This window comes from Loxodonta africana, chromosome 15 (genome assembly GCF_030014295.1).
Source record: "Loxodonta africana isolate mLoxAfr1 chromosome 15, mLoxAfr1.hap2, whole genome shotgun sequence".
NCBI classification, from domain to species: Eukaryota; Metazoa; Chordata; class Mammalia; order Proboscidea; family Elephantidae; genus Loxodonta; species Loxodonta africana.
Window position 1 is genome coordinate 59,798,003 of NC_087356.1, and position 22,809 is coordinate 59,820,811.

Genomic DNA, 22,809 nt, shown 5'->3' on the forward strand with positions numbered 1-22,809 from the left:
GAGACGTGCACATCCATTGCTGGGGAGTGGAGGTAGTTTAATTGGGCTAATCTAAGATTCACGATCTCCCTTTCCAACTCGATTTCCTACTTTTCTCACCAGCCAGCCAAAACAAACTAGTCTAACCTGAGGCAGTGCTGTGGGTGTGAGGTTTGTACACGGGGGCTCTGGAGGCAGGTGGCCTGCGTTGGCAAACAGGATTCATCACCTACTCGCTGTGTGACCTTGGGGAAGTCTCATAACCTTTCTAGGGTCACGTTCCTGATCAAAATATCTGGTCCCCGGTGGTGTTGTAAGGATTAGATGAGACACCTGCCCAGTGCTCCAGTGTGCAGAAGAAGTTTGCTTTCACTTTTTATCAACTACACTTCTGCTTTCCATCCTCTGTGCTTAGGCACTTGCTGTTCTGTCCACCCAGAGGACCCTCCCTCTTCTCAACTCTGCTCATCAAAACAGCACTCTTCTGCAAGGCTCATTTTTGCAGCTTTTTCAGGAAAATCTTTCTTAACATTGTCCTTCCTTCCTCTTTCCGTCAAATCCCCATGGTGAGAAAAAAAAAAAAAAAAGCATTTGCGGTCAAGTTGATTCTGAGTCACGGGGAACCCATGTGGGTCAGAGTAAGTAGAACTGTGCTCTGTAAGATTTTCAATAGCCGATTTTTGGGAAGTAGTTTGCCAGGCCTTTCTTCCAAGGTGCCTTTGGGTGGACTCAACCTCCAACCTTTCGTATAGCAGCCGAGCGCATTAACCGTTTGTATCACCAGAGACTCCAGCGCTGGGAAGCTGATCCTTAAAAACGGGGTCACGCTGGCCATTAGGTGGTGCTTGGATGTATGTGAGGAAACTGGTGGCTGAGATGACAGTGGCTCAGAAACCGAGAACAGGGCAGCAGTAACCTGTGAAACAAACTGAGCAGCGAGTGGGTCTGGACCGCAAAGTCATGGCAAACTCCCTTAGCAGACATCTCTCAAGCACCGGCTGTGAGCCAGGCCGTGCTTCCGGGAGCCCTCTGAAAGCCAGGAGTGGAGTGTGGGGCCGAGTGCCCTGGCCTGGTGTGAGGACTGTGTGATGGGGTTGAGACAGCAGGGAAAGGGCTCTGAAGGGCTGCGGAGGCGCGGGGGCGGCCCTGAGAAGTGTTCCGGCCCTGACGGAGCATATTACAGGGTGGTGGTAAAGAACGGCTGCCTAAACATAAACTAGCTGCCCTCGAGTCGACTTCAGCTCAGGAGACCCCACGTGTGTCAGCGTAGAACTTCGCTCCATAGGATTCTTATTATTATTAAAATAATATTGTGTTTTTGGTGAAAGCTTACACAGCAGCTTAGGTTCCTGTTTGACATTTCCACACAAATCGATCGATTACATCTGTTAGGTTTTTCACATTGTGTCAACATTCTCTTTAATTGTGTTCTGGCTGTTCTGTTTCCAGTGCCCTGGTTTCCCTGCCCCCTTGTCTTCTCATCTTTGCTTTGGATTGAACGTTGACCTTTTAGACTAAAGAGATGGTTTTTTAGTAGAGTACTGCTCTCTAGCAGGTAATATCCTTTATATTGTGTGTCACTGCTTTCTGCTAAAAGGTGATCTCGGGATGGTTTTGGTTCAAGGTTTAATGAGCGTCTCAGGACGATAGTCTCAGGGAGTCTTCTGGTCTCAGGTGGTCCAGTTAGTCTGGCCTTTTTTGAGAATTTCTTTGTTCTGCATTTTTCTCCTGTTCTAACTGGTATCATCTATTGTGGCCCCAGTCAGATTTGTCAGTGGTGGTAGCCAGGCACTATCTAGTTCTTCTGGTCTCAGTGTAGTTGAGGTCATGGCTCATGTAGGCTATTGGCATTGTAGACTTGTTTCTTCTCTGAGATTTTGGTTGCCTCCCCACGGTCCTGACAAGTCATGGCTAATAGCTGTATCTTAGGTGGTGCTCACAAGCTTTTAAGACCTGAGATGCTACTCCCTTCACTAGGATGCAGAACATGAGCTTGTGAACTATATTGTGCCAACTGAGTTGTTCCATGAGACTAGGGTGCTAAGCTTTCAAACGTAGAAAACCAATCATTAAAAGTGTTCGGTTAGTTCCATAGGGTTTTCAATGGCTGATTTGTCAGAGGTAGACCGCCAGGCCTTTCTTCCGAGGTGCCTCTGGGGAAACTTGAACTGCCAGCCTTTTGGTTAGCAGCCAAACTCGTTAATTATTTGCGCCACTTAGGGACTCCAAATCCCAATACCACCTTGTGTTAACTGGAGCTTGTGCTCCTATGCTTAGCGCTCTGATTAGACTGAAAATTCCCTGAGGTTGGGACCTGATCTTCAGGCTCCAGTGGTGAGCAAGCGGCACCCAGGTAACCATTTACTGAAAGCCCAGGACAGTACAAGTCCTGTGATAGCTTGGTGTGAGGACGAGATGAAGGCATGGTCCTATCACTCAGCTTAAGAGGATAGACAGATCCATAGATGCAATGATATGCGCTCTGCATGTTTGTGGGGTACAGAGGACTCGTTAATACGCACTTCATAAACAGCGTTTGTTGTCGTGAAAGGCGTAGGTTCTGGGTGAGGGGCCAGGTGAAGGCCCTGTTCCTTCTGACCCACCAATATGGATGTCTGCACTGAAAGAGGGGGAGTGAATACTGGCCAGCTTAGGAGGCCACCTTGCACGGTTAACAGTGGTGCTGGGGTGGCCTGACTCACCCCTCTCCCCCTGCCCCTGGCAAGTTCCTTCCGGTCGTACAGCCCTGCGTTCCAGTGGCCCTTCCTTTTCTGCTCACCTGATTAGTCCTGGCTCTTCCCTCACCCCAGCCTCACCCCTACACACACAGGCATCTGCTACCTCACAGCAGCACATGCCTTCGCCCCGCTCCCTCACCCAACTGACAGTCAGCGACTCTCACTTCCACTTCATTCTTCCTACCACAGGCCCCTTCCGCAGGGGGGTAAAATGAGTCGTTTCTTTCATAAGGATCAGCACAAAGCTGGTTCCTATGAGGCAGAGGTTAAAGGTGTCCCAAATGTCCAACTTCTCCAAACTGCTGTCCCACTCCATCATCTCCAGCATCCCCTCCTTCTCCCCTCAGCACTTTCCCTCCTGGCTTTGGGTTCAGTAATGTCCTGCCAGGGCTCACAGAGCTCACCAACTGTACTTAGTTAAGTGGTTTATTAGGGAAGTAACAGGAACAACTCAGGATGTAGTTCTTCCATCAGGACAGCTTCTTCTTGCCCTCAGACAAGTGTTACAACCCTTAGCTCTGCCTTGCACTGCTATAGCTCTTGCTACTAATTTGCTGTCATCTCACTGTCTTCCATGCTACAGCTCCCCCCCCCGCCCCCCCGACCCCACCTCTCCCTTTAAGCCTAGCAGGATGGCAAAACTGACCAATCCCCTCGTTAGGTTTCCACATACCATATTTTCATGGTCCCATCCCCACAAGGATGCCATGCACCTTATTTATATTATTAGCAAGCTATCCAATCCCCTTAGTGAGTCAAAGGCACCTCATTTGCATAGTTCCACCCAGTCATTTGGTGGTAGTTACAAAGACTAAGGCTAGAAGGGCTACTACATAAGTAATTCACTTCACCGCAGGGGTAATAATAGAGGCACTTCTATGGCTTCACTCCCATTCCCGTCTCCATCCTCCACAACCATCCATACCTCCAACGCCACAGAAACTGAAACTGCCCAACCTGATGCTGAATCCACAGCTGTTTCCGTTTCATGGCTTGGACCACTTCCTCCTTGAACTGCCTTCTCTTTCACTTCCATGACACCACTCTCTGCTGGCTTTTCTCCTTTCTGGCCACCTCTCCAGTATCCTCTTCTGTGGTTTGTCCCTTAAGTGTCAGTGCTGTTCCTCCGGGTTCCCTCCTCGGCCCCTACTCTTCTACTTTCCTGAGTGATGCCACCGTCCTCCCTCACGTCCACGTCTCTGTGTACAGCCCACCGCACATAAATGACCACCCTGATAGATCCAGCCCTATGACACATCTCCACCTGGGTGTTCTGCGGGCACTCTGCACTCAGCGTGTCCCTCACACTGCTCTTCCCTGGTGCTTCTCAACTCCATGAAAGGCCACCTGTCCAAGCCAGAAACCCAAGGGCCTGACTTGACCCTATTTCTTCTTGCTATTGGCATCACAGTCTCTGTAAACTCTTCTGATGGCTCTGACCCTGGCCTTGATAGTTCAGGCACCCAGGATTTCTGCCATTGCAGGACCGGTCTCCCACCTGGCCTCGCTGGCCCCCACCCTGATATATTAAATCTAGACTCCACAAGGTAGTCAGTGGGATTTTTCCGAGGAGAAATCTGATCATGTCACTTCTCGGCCGTGGGATAAAACCCAAGCTCCCTAGCATGGCTCTTCAGCACCTGTCCCCTGCGTTACTCCATGATCCAGCCATAACAAATCACTTATAACCTCTCAGATCTTCTTAATTCCTGCCTCTGGGCCTTTATATATGGTTTTCCCTCAGCCGACAATCTACTCCTTGCCACCATCTTCATTCACTTTGTTAAACTGCTCATTCGCCCTAGCTTCAGCTCAGAGGTCAGCTTCCCTGGGAAGCCTCAGGGCGAAGCCCGTCCCCACCCCCTCCCAGCCAGGATGAGGTGTCCACGTTCTGTGCTGACCTTCAGCACTGCAGCTGATCACACCATACGTGATCTGGGGGCACGGGGGCAGGACAGAGCTAAGACAGCTCAGTGAGGACATGGACTGTGCTTCGCTTGTCAGTGTGTCTGTAATATCTGGGCTTTGCCAAGAGCTGGGGCTGAATAAATGTTGGTTGAACAAATGAACGAACCCACCCCTTCACTCTACAACCACAAGCCTGCAGGAACATGGGAAGTGAGGCACTAGCTTGTCAACAGCAAGCCTAATACCCAGGACCTAGGAAAGCTCCTGTAGGAGGAGGCTATGCTTCCTCATCCCTGGTGTCCAGGGCTAGTAGGGTGCTTCAGAAGCAGCTGCCATGGGATGAAAGGTGGAAGGAACAGGAGACTGGAAGGGAGGAACTGCTCACATTTATTGATTGGTAAACAAAGTAAACTGACAAGTCAATGATCCGGGCCCAGGTGCCCCAGAATATTTGACTGTCTGGGCTTGGCTGCGCCTGCCAGGAGAGTCAACGGCAGTCTTTCTGAACTGGTAGCCAGAAGGAACGAGTCCTGGACCACAGTCCTCAGGCCTCCTGAGTGTTCTGTTCAGCTGGACTACCTTGGTGGGTGTCAAAGTCCCGCCATCACTCTCTATCAGCCTGAGCCTCAGGGGCAAAACTTCAGAGCCCGCAGTTGGCCTCTCTGCCCTGCCACATGGGGGCAGAATGACCTGGCTGAGGAGACGGATATGGGGAAGTGGGCTGAGGTGCCGGGCATGGCTGTTCTGCCCACCCTGGGGGAAAACAAAGACCCTGGAGTGCTGGTGCTGAGGAACTGGGCAGTGAAGGGGCCGAACACGGGCCAGACGTAGAGCCAGGGGTTCCGCATGGGGATTGGGGTCCAGGGCAGAGCTCACCAGCTCAGTAGATATTGGCCTCCTGGACCTTCTCCCCCAAGTAAAAGCGGCTGAAGGAGAAGGGGCTCAGGTTGATGGTCTGGAAGCTGCCCTTCAGCACCAGCTCTGCCACAGCTCGTCCCACAGCAGGGGCCTGCTGGAGCCCATGACCACTGAAGCCCGTAGCAAAGTACATGTTGAGGACTAGGGGGTGGGGGCCCACCACACCGTTCTGGTCAAAGGTGTTGTAGTCGTAGTAGCCTGCCCAAGCGCTGCGAACCTGCAGAGTGTCAAACTGCCTTCTTGGGAAGCTGTACGCACCTCAGCCCTTGCTCCTGGCCAGGGGGAGAATACTGTACCCCCACCATCTGCCAAGGAGGTCCCGTGGGAAGGGTCCGACAGATGTGAGGTTAGCGGGAGTATGGAGAGGACAGGAGCTCAAGGGGACAGAGGTTCTCTGGTGTCACCTGTCCTGTTCAATGTCTGAGTTACCTTCAGAGTCTCAAAAGCTGGCACCCTCTGGGCCAAAGGGGGCCACACCTTTTCCTGGAAGAAATCGTGGTCCACCTCCAAGTTCCCTGGGTCTGGTTCCTCCTCCTGGGGTGAGGGGTGGGGATGAGGCTTATTTTGCCTGAGACCCAAGAGCAGGCCTGGGCCCCACAGACTCCTTTGTCATTTCCCCATGAGGTGGAGGACGGAAAAAAAGATCTCAATTCCCCCTCAGTAATATAGTGCAGGCCCTTCAAAAAGTCTGACTAATGACAAAAGGTCTGTGTCTCTTTCCCAGAACCTCCCAACCACAGAGGTTACCTCAGTGGGGCTACGGCTGCCTAGGTAGTTGTTGCCTAGGCCTTCCCGGCGAAAATAGGCTCCGCTGGTGTCTGCTACAAGGGGAGTCTCCAGGCCTGGTCCCTGGGGGCAGTGCCATATGTACACATACCTGCCATAGCCAGTGGGGGCAGGAAATGGAGAAGACAGTACAGCCAAAGGCTCCCACCCCGTTGCAAACGTGTACCTGTGCGTGGGCACGTGTACACACAGACACACACAGACATGCAATTTAATATTTTTTCTTTCCTTCCCTCACTAGCCTCTTCAGCTGCCCTGAGGGAAGTCACCTTTTCCTCGGCTCCACAGGGAGCCTGGTGCCCTGCAGGGTGCCAGGGGGCCCCTTCCCAATACCAGCCAGCTCTGCGATCTGCCCAGACCAGGCTCCGGCTGTGTTGATCACTATGGCACACTCCACAGGCTGGTACTCCAGGCTGTGGTCCATCTTTACCTGCAGGACCAGAGGGAGAGTGGATGGAGGGCCTTGACCCTGGCACCATGAGCCTAAGTTAACCCATACTGGAAAGGGGGTGAGAGAAGATCAAAACAGGGAGAGTCATTGCCTTTATTGTCCCCCGACTCTGCTGGGGAAGTTGCTCAGGTGAGGCACTTACGTGGACCTCGTGAATCCTTTTCAAAGTCACTTCTTCCCCACTTGCGTCCTCCATGCGGTTAGATGAAGAGACAAAGCCTGTGGCAAGGAGGAGATACAGAATAAGCTCTTGAGACCGAGAAGGGGAAGGAGATGAAGACCCCACCGGTTTCACAGAGAATGAAAACTCGAAAAATGGAGGCTTCCCTGCAGACACTGAGGCAAATGGAGAGAGGGAGGTGGATAGACGTGGGCGAACGGAGATTTTCAGCTCGTGAAGAAGTCCAAGTCAGGAGCTGAAGTCAGGATGTCTAGAACCACTTTTCAGAGAACTCCCTCTCAGCCCTACAATGCTTGCTGAGCCCGTGAGTGCGGCGATCAGACCTGGTCAGGGCTGTGGCCTGGTTGGTAGAGGACACAGCTGTGGGCTTGAGGCCTCAGACTCACGTGTGACCTCTCCCTGGCAGAAAAGGACCCCCATGGACTGGACCTTTCGCCGAAGCCCCTGCAGCAGACTCCAGGGATCAAACCAACCTTCGTCTTCCATCCCTGTGACGAGAAAAAGGGGGACTAGGACCCTTCGTCTACTGTATTTTCTGCCTCTAGCTCCCACCACCAACTCCTCTCTAGGGCTGGTAAACTGAGGACGGTCATCTTAACCAGCAGAACCAGAGGCAGATCTGCTGAAGGACAGAGGGCAGCATGGCCCGGCGAGGGTAGGGGGTGGAGGGCCCTGCTACTCAGGAGGGAGGCGTCCCTCTTTGAGCTTGGCTATGGGGTGCCGAGACTTCCAGCCCAAGCAAGGTGACCCTAAACCCTTGATCTCCAAGAAAAGTTCTGTCCCCTCTCCAAGCAAGTCTCACCATAAGAAGCCAAGGCTACTCCCTCTGTGTTTATCCAGGGGAACTTATTCCGAAGCTGCTCAGGAGACATCAGACAAACTTTAGCTCCTTCCTGCCTGAGAGAAACGTGTGGTCTGTGTGTCTGGCGGCGGGGACAGGGTGTGTAGAAGGGGAACATTACGGACCTCTCCACAAGTGGTGAGTCCAGGTCATTTATGCCACCTCTCTACCTAAAATGTTTCCTGATTGCTGAATGGGGAAAGACCAAGCCCCTAGTCAAGGTCCTTCAGCACGGGACCCCTCTTTCCTGTCCTACCCACAGTTTCCCTTTAGCCACACTAAACGCCCTGCCAGCCTCTAACCATTTATGTCCTTTCACTATATGGCAGGTAACGTGGTCCCCCAACTCCTCCTGCCTGGAACGGCCTGCCTCTCCACCCTGTAGTACAATCGTGTTCATCAGCCCAAGTATCTCCTCTGTGATGCTGTCTGCAAAGGCATCGCTCTCACGCCAGACTGCCTGGTTCAAATCCCAGCACCTCCACCTACTAGCTCCTTGTGCCTTAGTTTCACCATATGTAAAATGGAGGATGTTCTGATGATTACATGAGCTAATATCTATAAAGCATTTAGGACAAATCCCAAGTCCATTTCCTACTCATGACAACCCTGTGTGTTACAGAGTAAAACTGCTTCATAAGCTTTTCTTGGGTGTAATTTTTATGGAAACAGATTGCCAGGCCTTTCTTCCACAGCAGTGCTGGGTGGGTTTGAACCGCTAGCCTTTTAGTAGTCAAGTGGAAACCATCTGCGCCACCTAGGAACCTTCTTGATGTCACCAGTAGGACTTACATACATGTTTGTTAAACATAAAAATAAGCAAAGCCTCCAGCTACCATAATGCATCACCGGAATGTATCTGGTCCACCTCCTGCTTTTCTGAAGTTATTGGAATACAGCCACACTCACTGGTTTATGTCTATGGCTGCTTTGGTGTGACAACAGCAGAGCCGAGTGGTTATGATGAGACCATTCGGCCTATGAAAACTTAAATATTCACTTTACGGAAAAAGTACAGCCCCTGACTGAGGGTTCTTATTAAAAAACCAGATGCCTAGAGAACTCCCCTCCCTAGAAATTCTGATTTCCTAGGTCTGGGATACGTCACGGATGATACCTCTGACCTGGCACATTCTGGAGTCCCCGTGGCAGTGCTCTGTCCACACCTGTACCACGGCACCTGCTCCAGGGCGTCCAAGGTCTGTGAACACCTGACTTTCCTGGTGGGCTGAGCTCCTGAAGAGTCAGCTCCACTCTCCTGGCTGCCTGGCTTGTGCAGGGGCTCACTGAGCACTGGAGGCCGCCCTGGCACCCACCTCTGCACCTTCACGTTGCTCTCCATGACGGCAGCACCCTTTTCTGAAGCCAGCAACAGATAGCCTGAGGGGTTGAACTGGAGGTCCACGGGAGGGTCATCGACTACGGCCAAGTAGTCCTGTGTGTGAAGAAAATTCCTCAAAGAAGCTGCTTTGAAGAAGGAACAGTCTTAAGGATGCTCCTGGCTTCCTCATCAACAGCGCCCGAAAACCAGAGAGAAGCCCTCCTTTAGGCACCACCACTGGGAGGAAAAACCAGCGACCCCGATTCCTAGTTGCTGAGGCACCTCTGATCCTAGGATCCCCTAGCCAGCTCTGCTGCTCCTTTCTCTGGGCTATAGAAGGGGGGTACAGGAGGGGGCTACAGGAAGGGTCACTACCCCAGCCCCCCAAATGTCACTGCACATACGTTGATGTTACGTAGGAAGCCAGCTGAGAAGAGGGACAGCTGGATGTTCTCAGGCAGGGAGAACTGCTGGCGAATCCCTCCCACAGAAAGCACTGTGGAGGCCTGTGAATACTGGGCGAAGACAGGAAAAGTTAAGGTGGACCAGCACCCTGATACACGTGACCAGGGTAACATAATGGAAGCTGCGAGTTATTCAACTGAAGTTAACGGTGTCTTGGTCGCAAGGAGTTTATAATCTTAGAGGAGTTTATGTCAATAAACCCATATGCAAGTCAGCTAGCGTCCTGGAGAAGAATGTTTACCAAAATCCTTACTAGCAGTCGTGCACAACAGATGGTCAGCTATCTACAAAGGGCTGGGCTTGGTGGTGCAAAATAGTAACGGTCTGTAAGTCCGAGGGCAGGAGCTTCACCTTCAATCTACCCATAGAAAACAGAAGGATACGACCAAAGGAGCAAAACTAGTGGCTAGTTGGCAGCACCAAATAAGAACAGCTAAAAAGAGTAAAAACCTCGGAAATAAAGGAAGTAAAGTAAAGGAGGTCGGGATTGCTGTTTGCATGAACTACAGCTTGAACGCAGGCTCTCTTGGCCAGGCCTGGGAGATCTCAAAGGTCCAACATTGTGAAATCTGCTTTTACAAATACCAGTTTATTGCCAAGGCTCCTGGGTTGAGGGAGGAAGAACCTGGGACTATTCCTCAACATAGTCCCTGCCCTTTGGATCCCCCAAGATTGGGGTCTTTCCTGTCCTCCCATCCCCTCATCCTAGAGTCTTTAATAAGTGAGTCCCTTCTTGCCCCACTCATCCTCTGCCCTACCCCAGACCTCACCGTGTGGTCCCGTTCCACCACCAGCACCTGAATGGCACCTCGCCGCCCCTCCAACCTCTTCAGCCAATAGGCCACAGACAGGCCAATCACCCCACCTCCCACGATCACCACGTCTGCGTGTTCGGGGGGTAGGTGGCTGGTGTCATACGGTGCATCCCAGGACCCTCCAGGCAGAGCTGACCGGATCTTCTTCTTAATCTCAGACACCTTTCCACCCCAATCTGTGGGAAGGAGTTATGGTCAAAGAGGCCTGTCCCTGTGGCAGGGAGCTAGAGGCTGGGCTGAGGGAACAGTGGGCTAGAGAGACTGAGCGGGGGTCCCCACTGCCATCCTTCTCACACAGCTTTGCTGCATGGTCTATGCCATCATCTCTCTTCCTTTTCACGCAGCCTGCGCAGCACTGCAAGGCTCAACTTTCTCTACTCTCTGCCTAGGATAGGAGCCTGCACGTATTCATCTCCCACGCAGCTCTCTCTCTCCCCTGAGCTCCAGATGCATATATTCACCTGACCTGTCATCTCCACCTGGATGAACCAGGCGCTGGACCAAGAGGCCATGGGTCACCCCAAACTGCAGCACCCTATGAAGCATGGCCCCTCTGTGGGTAGCACCTTACCCTGGGTATTCATCACCACCAATAATCCTACATTCATGGCCCATCTATTAGCAAGTCCTGATGACTTGACTCCTATTTGTGATTGCCTCCCAGAATCTCCCCAATCTGCCCCTTTTCCATCTCTGCCATCACCATCTGAGACCAAGCCACCCTAATCTCTCCCCCGACCTCACATGCAAAAGCCTCCTAACAGTTCCCACTAATTTCTCTCTTGCCCACCCCTCCTCTGCTCCTAATCTCTCTCCTAACCTCACAATTAGAATGAGCTTTTCTAAACACTGATTTGATCACGTACCCCCTTGGTGAAAACCTCTCTATGGCCTTCCATTACTCAAAGGTCCAAAAGCTTTAAGATTGCACAATCTGGCTGCTGTTCACCTTGGACTGGGTCTTCCATCTGGATCCCTGATGGTACCTTATCTCCACCAGAGAACCCACACACGTGTTCTGTCTGCTGGCAGACTGTCCCCTTCTTTGCTTAGTTAATGGCTTGCTTCCTTTAGATCTCAGCTCAGTTACCACTTCCTCAGAGAACCCTTTTCTGACCCCTAAAGCAAACCCAAACCTGATGCCATCAAATCAATTCTGACTCAGAATGACCCTAGAAGACAGAGTAGAAGTGCCCCATAGGGTTTCCAAAGCTGTAATCTTTATAGAAGCAGACCGCCACATCTTTCTCCCGTGGAATGGCTGGTGGTTTGGTTAGCAGCCAAGCACTTAACCACTGCGCCCCCGGGGCTCCTTTTTCCTGACCCCTAAGCTATGTCATATTCTCCCATCACATAGTCTTATAGTTCTGTGAACTCTCCTTTACAGCATATAACACATTTGCAACTCTGAGTTTGTTTGTGTTGGCTCATACTGTCAGGGCCATGACGGCAGGGATTGTCTACCTTCTTCATCGCTGAGTCCCCAGGCTAACACAATACCTACCACAGCCTACACTCAATACCAAACCAAAACCAAACCAGTTGCCATGGAGTCAATTCCAACTCTTGGCAACGCCGTGTGTGTCAGAGTAGAACTGTACAGCATAGGGGTTTTAATGGCCGCTTTTGGGGGATACAGATTGCCAGGCCTTTCTTCCGAGGTGCCTCTGGGTGGATTCAAACTGCCAACCTGCCTGTTAGCAGCTCAGCTCTCTAAATGTTTGTAACACCCAGGAACTCTGTAAGTGTCTTGATTAAATCAATCCTTTTGCATGTCATACCTAACTCAAGAATCCCAAGACTTCTCACAATCTCCAGTAAAATGTTCAAACTCCTCTCAGCAGCATTTAGTCTTTCTTCCATCTGGCCTTACCTTACCTGTCCACACTACTTTCCATACTCCTACCCAAATTCTCTGCTATCCAGATGGTTTTCGTTAGTTCCTTGCAAAAGAACAATACTTTCCTCCTCCTAGCCTTGGCTCAGCTCTCCGTAGTCTGGGACACACGCCCTCCTCAAACCTGTAGACAATATCGTCAGGGCTGATCTCAGGTCCTATCTGCTCTCTGTATGTCCAAAATTATACTAGCATTGTGACGTAGCAGTGCAGGGCATTCTCGAATCGGGTTCTATCTAGTCCTGAACTGTCTATTGTCTATTGAAGTCTTCCCTCACCAGCTACAGGCACCTCCAAGATACATATTGACTCTTTTCTTCTTCCTCCTCCAAGGCCACAACATTAAGCACAGCGTTCTGCACGTTAACAGGACCTACTGAACACATTGCAACCAAGGAATCCTGCTGGCTCTCTGTTATTCTTTGGTAAGCTGAGGCACAGAATGATCTGGGATTTGTTACCTGTGAAGGGCGGAATTTGTCACCTGCCCACGACCTCCACGCTCCGGTAGCCTGATTCTCACCCTCCAACCCCAGCGGACCCTCTGTCTTCCCATCGTGGGCTGGGGACTTGTGTCCTGAAGGTCACAGAGCGGAAGGGGCACCCAGAGCCATGCTCCCCCCTGCTGCTCTCAACTTTACCCAGAGTGGGGGGTTCTCTGCGTACGCTGAGCCCCCGGGTCGAGAGGCACCGGCAGAAGCGGAGCTGCAGCGCCCTGAGAAGCATGGCACCTCCGAGTGGCACCTCTGCGCGTTGCACTCTGTTCCGGAGACCCATCACCAAGGGGCGGACAGAGCCTTGCGCCACAGGTGGTCCAGGCGAGCGCGCTCATTGGCCAGCGGCCCTTGCGATTCTCGGTTTTTCCCTGCGGGCCCCGCCCCTCCGTGTATAGGCAGCCTTATTCTCGGGCCCTTCCCGCAGAAAGTGCAACTGCCCTACCTGAGGCCCTCCGTGACCTACCTGATGCTGAATCTAACTTTTCAGGTCTGTTTCCGTTTCATGGCTTGGACCACTTCCTCCTTGAACTGCCTTCTCTTTCACTTCCATGACACCACTCTCTCCTGGCTTTTCTCTTCTCTGGCTACCTCTCCAGTATCCTCTTCTGTGGTTTGTCCCTTAAGTGTCAGTGCTGTTCCTCCGGGTTCCCTCCTCGGCCCCTACTCTTCTACTTTCCTGGGTGATGCCACCCTCCTCCCTCATGTCCACGTCTCTGTGTACAGCCCACCGCACATAAATGACCACCCTGATAGATCCAGCCCTATGACACATCTCCACCTGGGTGTTCTGCGGGCACTCTGCACTCAGCATGTCCCTCACACTGCTCTTCCCTGGTGCTCCTCATCTCCACAAAAGGCCAGGTGTCTAAGCCAGAAACCCAAGGGCCTGACTTGACCCTATTTCTTCTTGCTATTGGCATCACAGTCTCTGTAAACTCTTCTGATGGCTCTGACCCTGGCCTTGATAGTTCAGGCACCCAGGATTTCTGCCATTGCAGGACCGGTCTCCCACCTGGCCTCGCTGGCCCCCACCCTGATATATTAAATCTAGACTCCACAAGGTAGTCAGTGGGATTTTTCCAAGGAGAAATCTGATCATGTCACTTCTCGGCCATGGGATAAAACCCAAGCTCCCTAGCATGGCTCTTCAGCACCTGTCCCCTGCGTTACTCCATGATCCAGCCATAACAAATCACTTATAACCTCTCAGATCTTCTTAATTCCTGCCTCTGGGCCTTTATATATGGTTTTCCCTCAGCCGACAATCTACTCCTTGCCACCACCTTCATTCACTTTGTTAAACTGCTCATTCGCCCTAGCTTCAGCTCAGAGGTCAGCTTCCCTGGGAAGCCTCAGGGCGAAGCCCGTCCCCACCCCCTCCCAGCCAGGATGAGGTGTCCACGTTCTGTGCTGACCTTCAGCACTGCAGCTGATCACACCATACGTGATCTGGGGGCACGGGGGCAGGACAGAGCTAAGACAGCTCGGTGAGGACATGGACTGTGCTTCGCTTGTCAGTGTGTCTGTAATATCTGGGCTTTGCCAAGAGCTGGGGCTGAATAAATGTTGGTTGAACAAATGAACGAACCCACCCCTTCACTCTACAACCACAAGCCTGCAGGAACATGGGAAGTGAGGCACTAGCTTGTCAACAGCAAGCCTAATACCCAGGACCTAGGAAAGCTCCTGTAGGAGGAGGCTATGCTTCCTCATCCCTGGTGTCCAGGGCTAGTAGGGTGCTTCAGAAGCAGCTGCCATGGGATGAAAGGTGGAAGGAACAGGAGACTGGAAGGGAGGAACTGCTCACATTTATTGATTGGTAAACAAAGTAAACTGACAAGTCAATGATCCGGGCCCAGGTGCCCCAGAATATTTGACTGTCTGGCCTTGGCTGGGCCTGCAAGGAGAGTCAACGGCAGTCTTTCTGAACTGGTAGCCAGAAGGAACGAGTCCTGGACCACAGTCCTCAGGCCTCCTGAGTGTTCTGTTCAGCTGGACTACCTTGGTGGGTGTCAAAGTCTCGCCATCACTCTGTCAGTCTGGGCTTCAGGGGAAAAACTTCAGAACCCGCAGTTGGCCTCTCTGCCCTGCCACATGGGGGCAGAATGACCTGGCTGAGGAGACGGATATGGGGAAGTGGGCTGAGGTGCCGGGCATGGCTGTTCTGCCCACCCTGGGGGAAAACAAAGACCCTGGAGTGCTGGTGCTGAGGAACTGGGCAGTGAAGGGGCTGAACATGGGCCAGACGTAGAGCCAGGGGTTCTGGATGGGGATTGGGGTCCAGGGCAGAGCTCACCAGCTCAGGAGACACTGGCCTCCTGGACCTTCTCCCCCAAGTAAAAGCGGCTGAAGGAGAAGGGGCTCAGGTTGATGGTCTGGAAGCTGCCCTTCAGCACCAGCTCTGCCACAGCTCGTCCCACAGCAGGGGCCTGCTGGAGCCCATGACCACTGAAGCCCGTAGCAAAGTACATGTTGAGGACTAGGGGGTGGGGGCCCACCACACCGTTCTGGTCAAAGGTGTTGTAGTCGTAGTAGCCTGCCCAAGCGCTGCGAACCTGCAGAGTGTCAAACTGCCTTCTTGGGAAGCTGTACGCACCTCAGCCCTTGCTCCTGGCCAGGGGGAGAATACTGTACCCCCACCATCTGCCAAGGAGGTCCCGTGGGAAGGGTCCGACAGATGTGAGGTTAGCGGGAGTATGGAGAGGACAGGAGCTCAAGGGGACAGAGGTTCTCTGGTGTCACCTGTCTTGTTCAATGTCTGAGTTACCTCCAGAGTCTCAAAAGCTGGCACCCTCCGGGCCAGGTGGGGCCACATCTTTTCCTGGAAGAAACTGTGGTCCACCTCCAGGTTCCCTGGGTCTGGTTCCTCCTCCTGGGGTGAGGGGTGGGGATGAGGCTTATTTTGCCTGAGACCCGAGGGCAGGCCCGGGCCCCACAGACTCCTTTGTCATTTCCCCATGAGGTGGAGGACGGGAAAAAAGATCTCAATTCCCCCTCAGTAATATAGTGCAGGCCCTTCAAAAAGTCTGACTAATGACAAAAGGTCTGTGTCTCTTTCCCAGAACCTCCCAACCACAGAGGTTACCTCAGTGGGGCTACGGCTGCCTAGGTAGTTGTTGCCTAGGCCTTCCCGGCGAAAATAGGCTCCGCTGGTGTCTGCTACAAGGGGAGTCTCCAGGCCTGGTCCCTGGGGGCAGTGCCATATGTACACATACCTGCCATAGCCAGTGGGGGCAGGAAATGGAGAAGACAGTACAGCCAAAGGCTCCCACCCCGTTGCAAACGTGTACCTGTGCGTGGGCACGTGTACACACAGACACACACAGACATGCAATTTAATATTTTTTCTTTCCTTCCCTCAATACCCTCTTCAGCTGCCCTGAGGGAAGTCACCTTTTCCTCGGCTCCACAGGGAGCCTGGTGCCCTGCAGGGTGCCAGGGGGCCCCTTCCCAATACCAGCCAGCTCTGCGATCTGCCCAGACCAGGCTCCGGCTGTGTTGATCACTATGGCACACTCCACAGGCTGGTACTCCAGGCTGTGGTCCATCTTTACCTGCAGGACCAGAGGGAGAGTGGATGGAGGGCCTTGACCCTGGCACCATGAGCCTAAGTTAACCCACACTGGAAAGGGGGTGAGAGAAGATCAAAACAGGGAGAGTCATTGCCTTTATTGTCCCCCGACTCTGCTGGGGAAGTTGCTCAGGTGAGGCACTTACGTGGACCTCGTGAATCCTTTTCAAAATCACTTCTTCCCCACTTGCGTCCTCCATGCGGTTAGATGAAGAGACAAAGCCTGTGGCAAGGAGGAGATACAGAATAAGCTCTTGAGACCGAGAAGGGGAAGGAGATGTAAGACCCCACCGGTTTCACAGAGAATGAAAGCTCGAAGAATGGAGGCTTCCCTGCAGACACTGAGGCAAATGGAGAGAGGGAGGTGGATAGACGTGGGCGAACAGAGATTTTCAGCTCGTGAAGAAGTCCAAGTCAGGAGCTGAAGTCGGGACGTCTAGAACCACTTTTCAGGGAACTCCCTCTCAGCCCTACAATGCTTGCTGAGCCCGTGAGTGCGGCGATCAGACCTGGTCAGGGCTGTGGCCTGGTTGGTAGAGGACACAGCTGTGGGCCTGAGGCCTCAGACTCACGTGTGACCTCTCCCTGGCAGAAAAGGACCCCCATGGACTGGACCTTTCGCCGAAGCCCCTGCAGCAGACTCCAGGGATCAAACCAACCTTCGTCCTCCATCCCTGTGACGAGAAAAAGGGGGACTAGGACTCTTCGTCTACTGTATTTCCTGCCTCTGGCCCCCACCACCAACTCCTCTCTAGGGCTGGTAAACTAAGGACGGTCATCTTAACCAGCAGGACCAGAGGCAGATCTGCTGAAGGACAGAGCAGCATGGCCCGGCGAGGGTTGGGGGTGGTGGGCCCTGCTGCTCAGGAGGGAGGCATCCCTCTTTGAGCTTGGCTATGGGGTGCCGAGACTTCCAGCCCGAACAAGGTGACCCTAAACCCTTGATCTCCAAGAAAAGTTCTGTCCCCTCTCCAAGCAAGTCTCACCATAAGAAGCCAAGGCTACTCCCTCTGTGTTTATCCAGGGGAACTTGTTCCGAAGCTGCTCAGGAGACATCAGACAAACTTTAGCTCCTTCCTGCCTGAGAGAAACGTGTGGTCTGTGTGTCTGGCGGCAGGGACAGGGTGTGCAGAAGGGGAGCATTATGGACCTCCCCACAAGTGGTGAGTCCAGGTCATTCATGCCACCTCTCTACCTAAGATTTCCCTAAAATGTTTCTTGATTGCTGAATGGAGAAAGACCAAGCCCCTAGTCAAGGTCCTTCAGCAAGGGAGTCCTCTTTCCTGTCCTACCCACAGTTTCCCTTTAGCCACACTAAACGCCCTGCCAGCCTCTAACCATTTATGTCCTTTCACTATATGGCAGGTAACGTGGTCCCCCAACTCCTCCTACCTGGAACGGCCTGCCTCTCCACCCCGTAGTACAATCGTGTTCATCAGCCCAAGTATCTCCTCTGTGATGCTGTCTGCAAAGGCATCGCTCTCACGCCAGACTGCCTGGTTCAAATCCCAGCACCTCTACCTACTAGCTCCTTGTGCCTCAGTTTCACCGTATGTAAAATGGAGGATGTTCTGATGATTAAATGAGCTAATATCTATAAAGCATTTAGGACAAATGCCAAGTCCATTTCCTACTCATGACAACCCTGTGTGTTACAGAGTAAAACTTGGGTGTAATTTTTGTGGAAACAGATGGCCAGGCCTTTCTTCTACAGCAGTGATGGGTGCGTTCGAACTGCTAACCTTTTAGTAGTCAAGTGGAAACCATCTGCGCCACCTAGGAACCTTCTTGATGTCACCGGTAGGACTTACGTACATGTTTGTTAAACATAAAAATAAGCAAAGCCTCCAGCCACCATAATGCATCACCAGAATGTATTTGGTCCACCTCCTGCTTTTCTGAAGTTATTGGAATACAGCCACACTCACTGGTTTATGTCTATGGCTGCTTTGGTGTGACAACAGCAGAGCCGAGTGGTTATAATGAGACCATTCGGCCTATGAAAACTTAAATATTCACTTTACAGAAAAAGTACAGCCCCTGACTGAGGGTTCTTATTAAAAAACCAGATGCCTAGAGAACTCCCCTCCCTAGAAATTCTGATTTCCTAGGTCTGGGATACGTCACGGATGATACCTCTGACCTGGCACATTCTGGAGTCCCCGTGGCAGTGCTCTGTCCACACCTGTACCACGGCACCTGCTCCAGGGCGTCCAAGGTCTGTGAACACCTGACTTTCCTGGTGGGCTGAGCTCCTGAAGAGTCAGCTCCACTCTCCTGGCTGCCTGGCTTGTGCAGGGGCTCACTGGGCACAGGAAGCCGTCCTGGCACCCACCTCTGCACCTTCACGTTGCTCTCCATGACGGCAGCACCCTTTTCTGAAGCCAGCAACAGATAGCCTGAGGGGTTGAACTGGAGGTCCACGGGAGGGTCATCGACTACGGCCAAGTAGTCCTGTGTGTGAAGAAAATTCCTCAAAGAAGCTGCTTTGAAGAAGGAACAGTCTTAAGGATGCTCCTGGCTTCCTCATCAACAGTGCCCCGAAAACCAGAGAGAAGCCCTCCTTTAGGCACCACCACTGGGAGGAAAAACCAGCGACCCTGATTCCTAGTTGCCGAGGCACCTCTGATCCTAGGATCTCCTAGCCAGCTGGGCTGCTCCTTTCTCTGGGCTTTAGCAGGGGGTCTACAGAAGAGGGGCTACAGGAGGGGGGCTACAGGAGGGGTCACTACCCCAGCCCCCCAAATGTTACTGCACATACGTTGATGTTGCGTAGAAAGTCGGCTGAGAAGAGAGACAGCTGGATGTTCTCAGGCACGGAGAACTGCTGGCGAATCCCTCCCACAGAAAGCACTGAGGAGGCCTGCGAATACTGGGCGAAGACAGGAAAAGTTAAGGGGGACCAGTTCCCTCATACACACGAACAGAATAATACAATGGAAGTTGCGAGTTATACAACTTAAGCTAAAGGGGTCCTGCTCTCAAGGAGTTTATGATCAAATCAGTTAGCAGCCTGGAGGACAATGTTTACCAAAATCCTTTTAGCAGTTGTGCACAGCAGAGGGTCAGCTATCTACAAAGGGCTGGACGTAGTGGTTTGAAATGGTAATGGTCTGGAAGTCCAAGGGCAGGAGCTTCGCCTTGAATCTACCCACGGAAAACAGAAGGATACGACCAAAGGAGCAAAACTGGTGGCTAGCTGGCAGCAGCAAGTGAGAATTGCTAAAAAGCGTAAAAACTTCACAAGTAAAGGAACCTAAGAAGGAGGTCAGGATCACTGTCGGCATTAACTACAGCTTGAATGCAGGCTGTCTTGGCCAAGCCTGGGAGATCTCAAAGGTCCAACATTGTGAAATCTGCTTTTACAAATACCAGTTTATTGCCAAGGCTCCTGGGTTGAGGGAGGAAGAACCTGGGACTATTCCTCAACATAGTCCCCGCCCTTTGGATCCCCCAAGATTGGGGTCTTTCCTGTCCTCCCCTCTCCTCATCCCAGAGTCTTTAATAAAGTGAGTCCCTTCTTGCCCCACTCATCCTCTGCCCTACCCCAGACCTCACCGTGTGGTCCCGTTCCACCACCAGCACCCGAATGGCACCTCGCCGCCCCTCCAACCTCTTCAGCCAATAGGCCACAGACAGGCCAATCACCCCACCTCCCACGATCACCACGTCTGCGTGTTCAGGGGGTAGGTGGCTGGTGTCATACGGTGCATCCCAGGACCCTCCAGGCAGAGCTGACCGGATCTTCTTCTTAATCTCAGACACCTTTCCACCCCAATCTGTGGGAAGGAGTTATGGTCAAAGAGGCCTGTCCCTGTGGCAGGGAGCTAGAGGCTGGGCTGAGGGAACAGCGGGCTAGAGAGACTGAGCGGGGGTCCCCACTGCCATCCTTCTCACACAGCTTTGCTGCATGGTCTATGCCGTCATCTCTCTTCCTTTTCACGCAGCCTGCGCAGCACTGCAAGGCTCAACTTTCTCTACTCTCTGCCTAGGATAGGAGCCTGCACGTATTCATCTCCCGTGCAGCCCTCTCTCTCCCCTGAGCTCCAGATGCATATATTCACCTGACCTGTCATCTCCACCTGGATGAACCAGGCGCTGGACCAAGAGGCCATGGGTCACCCCAAACTGCAGCACCCTATGAAGCATGGCCCCTCTGTGGGTAGCACCTTACCCTGGGTATTCATCACCACCAATAATCCTACATTCATGGCCCATCTATTAGCAAGTCCTGATGACTTGACTCCTATTTGTGATTGCCTCCCAGAATCTCCCCAATCTGCCCCTTTTCCATCTCTGCCATCACCATCTGAGACCAAGCCACCCTAATCTCTCCCCCGACCTCACATGCAAAAGCCTCCTAACAGTTCCCACTAATTTCTCTCTTGCCCACCCCTCCTCTGCTCCTAATCTCTCTCCTAACCTCACAACTAGAATGAGCTTTTCTAAACACTGATTTGATCACGTACCCCCTTGGTGAAAACCTCTCTATGGCCTTCCATTACTCAAAGGTCCAAAAAGCTTTAAGACTGCACAATCTGGCTGCTTTTCACCTTGGACTGGGTCTTCCATCTGGATCCCTGATGGTGCCTCATCTCCATCAGAGAACCCACACACGTGTTCTGTCTGCTGGCAAACTGTCCCCTTCTTTGCTTAGTTAATGGCTTGCTTCCTTTAGATCTCAGCTCAGTTACCACTTCCTCAGAGAACCCTTTTCTGACCCCTAAAGCAAGCCCAAACCTGATGCCATCAAATCAATTCTGACTCAGAACGACCCTAGAAGACAGAGTAGAAGTGCCCCATAGGGTTTCCAAGGGTGTAATCTTTATAGAAGCAGACCGCCTCATCTTTCTCTAGTAGAATGGCTGGTGGATTAGGTTAGCAGCTCAGCGGTTAACCACTGGGCCCCTGGGGCTCCTTTTTCCTGACCCCTAGGCTACGTCAAGTTCTCCTATCACATAGTCTCATAGTTCTTTACAACATGTAAGACATTTGCAACTCTATCTGTGATCGCCTCATACTGTCAGATCCATGTCGGCAGTGACTGTCTACCTTCTTTACTGGTGAATCTCCAGCCTAGCACAATACCCAGCACGTCTTATGATCAATATGAAACCAAAGCCAAACCAGTTGCCGAGGAGTCCATTCCAACTCATGGCAATGCCGTGTGAGTCAGAGCAGAACTGTACAGCAAAGGGGTTTCAATGGCTGCTTTTTTGGGACACAGATTGCCAGGCCTTTCTTCCGAGGTGCCTCTGGGTGGATTCAAACTGCCAACCTGCCTGTTAGCAGCCCAGCTCTCTAAATGTTCGTAACGCCCAGGACCTCTGTGTCTTGATTAAATCAATCGTTTTGTATGTCATACCTAACTCAAGAATCCCAAGACTTCTCACAATCTCCAGTAAAATGTTCAAACTCCTCTCAGCAGCATTTGGTCTTTCTTCCATCTGGCCTTACCTTACCTGTCCACACTACTTTCCATACTCCTACCCAAATTCTTTGCTATCCAGATGGTTTTCGTTAGTTCCTTGCAAAAGAACAATACTTTCCTCCTCCTAGCCTTGGCTCAGCTCTCCATAGTCTGGGACACACGTCCTCCTCAAACCTGTAGACAATATCGTCCGGGCTGATCTCAGGTCCTGTCTGCTCTGTGAGCTTCTACAATTATGCTAGCATTGTGACGTAGCAGTGCAGGGCATTCTCGAATCGGGTTCTATCTAGTCCTGAACTGTCTATTGTCTATTGAAGTCTTCCCTCACCAGCTACAGGCACCTCCAAGATACATATTGAGTGTTTTCTTCTTCCTCCTTCAGGGCCACAGCACTAAGCACAGTGCACGTTAACAGGACGTAACGCACATCTTCCAACCAATGAATTCGGCCGGTTCCCTGTTGTTTTGTGGTAAACTGAGGCACAGAAGGATGTGGGATTTGTCACCTGAGAAGGGCGGAACAGGGATACATACACCTGCCCAGGACCTCCAGGCTCCGGTAGTCTGATTCTCACCCTCCAACCCAGCGGACCCTCTGTCTTCCCATCGTGGGCTGGGGACCTGTGTCCTGAAGGTCACGGGGCGGAAGGGGCACCCAGGGTCATGCTGCCCCCTGCTGCTCTCAACTTTACCCAGCGTGGAGCCTCCTCTGCGTGCGCTGAGCCCCCGGGTAGAGAGGCACCGGCACATGCTGGGCTGCAGCGCCCTGCGAAGCATGGCACCTCCGAGTGGCACCTCTGCGCGTTGCACTCCGCTCGGGAGACCCAGCAGCAAGTGGCGGTCACAGCCGCGCTACAGCCGGTCCAGGCGATCGCGCTCATTGGCCAGCTGCCTTTGCTATTCTCGGTTGTTCCCTGCGGGCCACGCCCCTCCACGCTATAGGCTGTCGTATTCCCCTGACCCTCCCGCGGACCGCCTTCCAGGTCCGGCCCCCAAGTGCCATTGGCCAA

General features: G+C 52.4%; 2 protein-coding genes across 5 annotated transcripts; both read right to left on the bottom strand.

Moving 5' to 3' along the window:
- Nucleotides 1-5,470: 5,470 nt before the first annotated feature.
- On the bottom strand, nt 5,471-11,579 carry LOC100660605 (FAD-dependent oxidoreductase domain-containing protein 1). Its single transcript, XM_064268311.1, has 11 exons — nt 10,823-11,579; nt 10,359-10,585; nt 9,528-9,638; nt 9,119-9,237; nt 7,764-7,858; nt 7,348-7,449; nt 6,923-6,999; nt 6,599-6,759; nt 6,291-6,420; nt 6,021-6,077; nt 5,471-5,760 (listed from the first exon to the last, which is right to left on the bottom strand). Exons 1-11 carry the CDS (start codon nt 10,947-10,949, stop codon nt 5,506-5,508), a joined length of 1,461 nt encoding a protein of 486 aa, XP_064124381.1. The 5' UTR covers nt 10,950-11,579; the 3' UTR covers nt 5,471-5,505.
- A 3,176-nt stretch (nt 11,580-14,755) lies between these two features.
- Nucleotides 14,756-22,695, bottom strand: LOC100664817 (FAD-dependent oxidoreductase domain-containing protein 1). 4 transcript variants are annotated; one of them, XM_064268886.1, is made up of 12 exons: nt 22,492-22,674; nt 19,927-20,147; nt 19,130-19,240; nt 18,704-18,822; nt 17,355-17,449; nt 16,941-17,042; nt 16,515-16,591; nt 16,191-16,351; nt 15,883-16,012; nt 15,565-15,669; nt 15,094-15,352; nt 14,772-14,911 (listed from the first exon to the last, which is right to left on the bottom strand). In XM_064268886.1, exons 1-11 carry the CDS (start codon nt 22,574-22,576, stop codon nt 15,098-15,100), a joined length of 1,461 nt encoding a protein of 486 aa, XP_064124956.1. In that variant the 5' UTR covers nt 22,577-22,674; the 3' UTR covers nt 14,772-14,911; nt 15,094-15,097. The 4 variants fall into 4 exon arrangements, with proteins under 4 accessions (XP_064124958.1, XP_064124956.1, XP_064124957.1 ...); XM_064268888.1 differs by lacking the exon at nt 15,094-15,352 and having other exon boundaries at nt 14,756-14,911; nt 22,492-22,675; XM_064268887.1 differs by lacking the exon at nt 19,927-20,147 and having other exon boundaries at nt 22,492-22,695.
- Nucleotides 22,696-22,809: the final 114 nt, after the last annotated feature.

Bases quoted from the DNA above. Each gene is read 5' to 3' on its own strand.
- LOC100660605 (XM_064268311.1), bottom strand. From the start codon at position 10,949: ATGCTTCATAGGGTGCTGCAGTTTGGGGTGACCCATGGCCTCTTGGTC. The intron at 7,450-7,763 runs GTGAGACTTGCT...TTCTCGTCACAG, and splicing joins AGTAGCCTTGGCTTCTTATG to GGATGGAAGACGAAGGTTGG. The intron at 6,760-6,922 runs GTAAGTGCCTCA...CTGGTCCTGCAG, and splicing joins AAAGGATTCACGAGGTCCAC to GTAAAGATGGACCACAGCCT.
- LOC100664817 (XM_064268886.1), bottom strand. From the start codon at position 22,576: ATGCTTCGCAGGGCGCTGCAGCCCAGCATGTGCCGGTGCCTCTCTACC. The intron at 17,043-17,354 runs GTGAGACTTGCT...TTCTCGTCACAG, and splicing joins AGTAGCCTTGGCTTCTTATG to GGATGGAGGACGAAGGTTGG. The intron at 16,013-16,190 runs GTGACTTCCCTC...TGGCTATGGCAG, and splicing joins CCTGTGGAGCCGAGGAAAAG to GTATGTGTACATATGGCACT.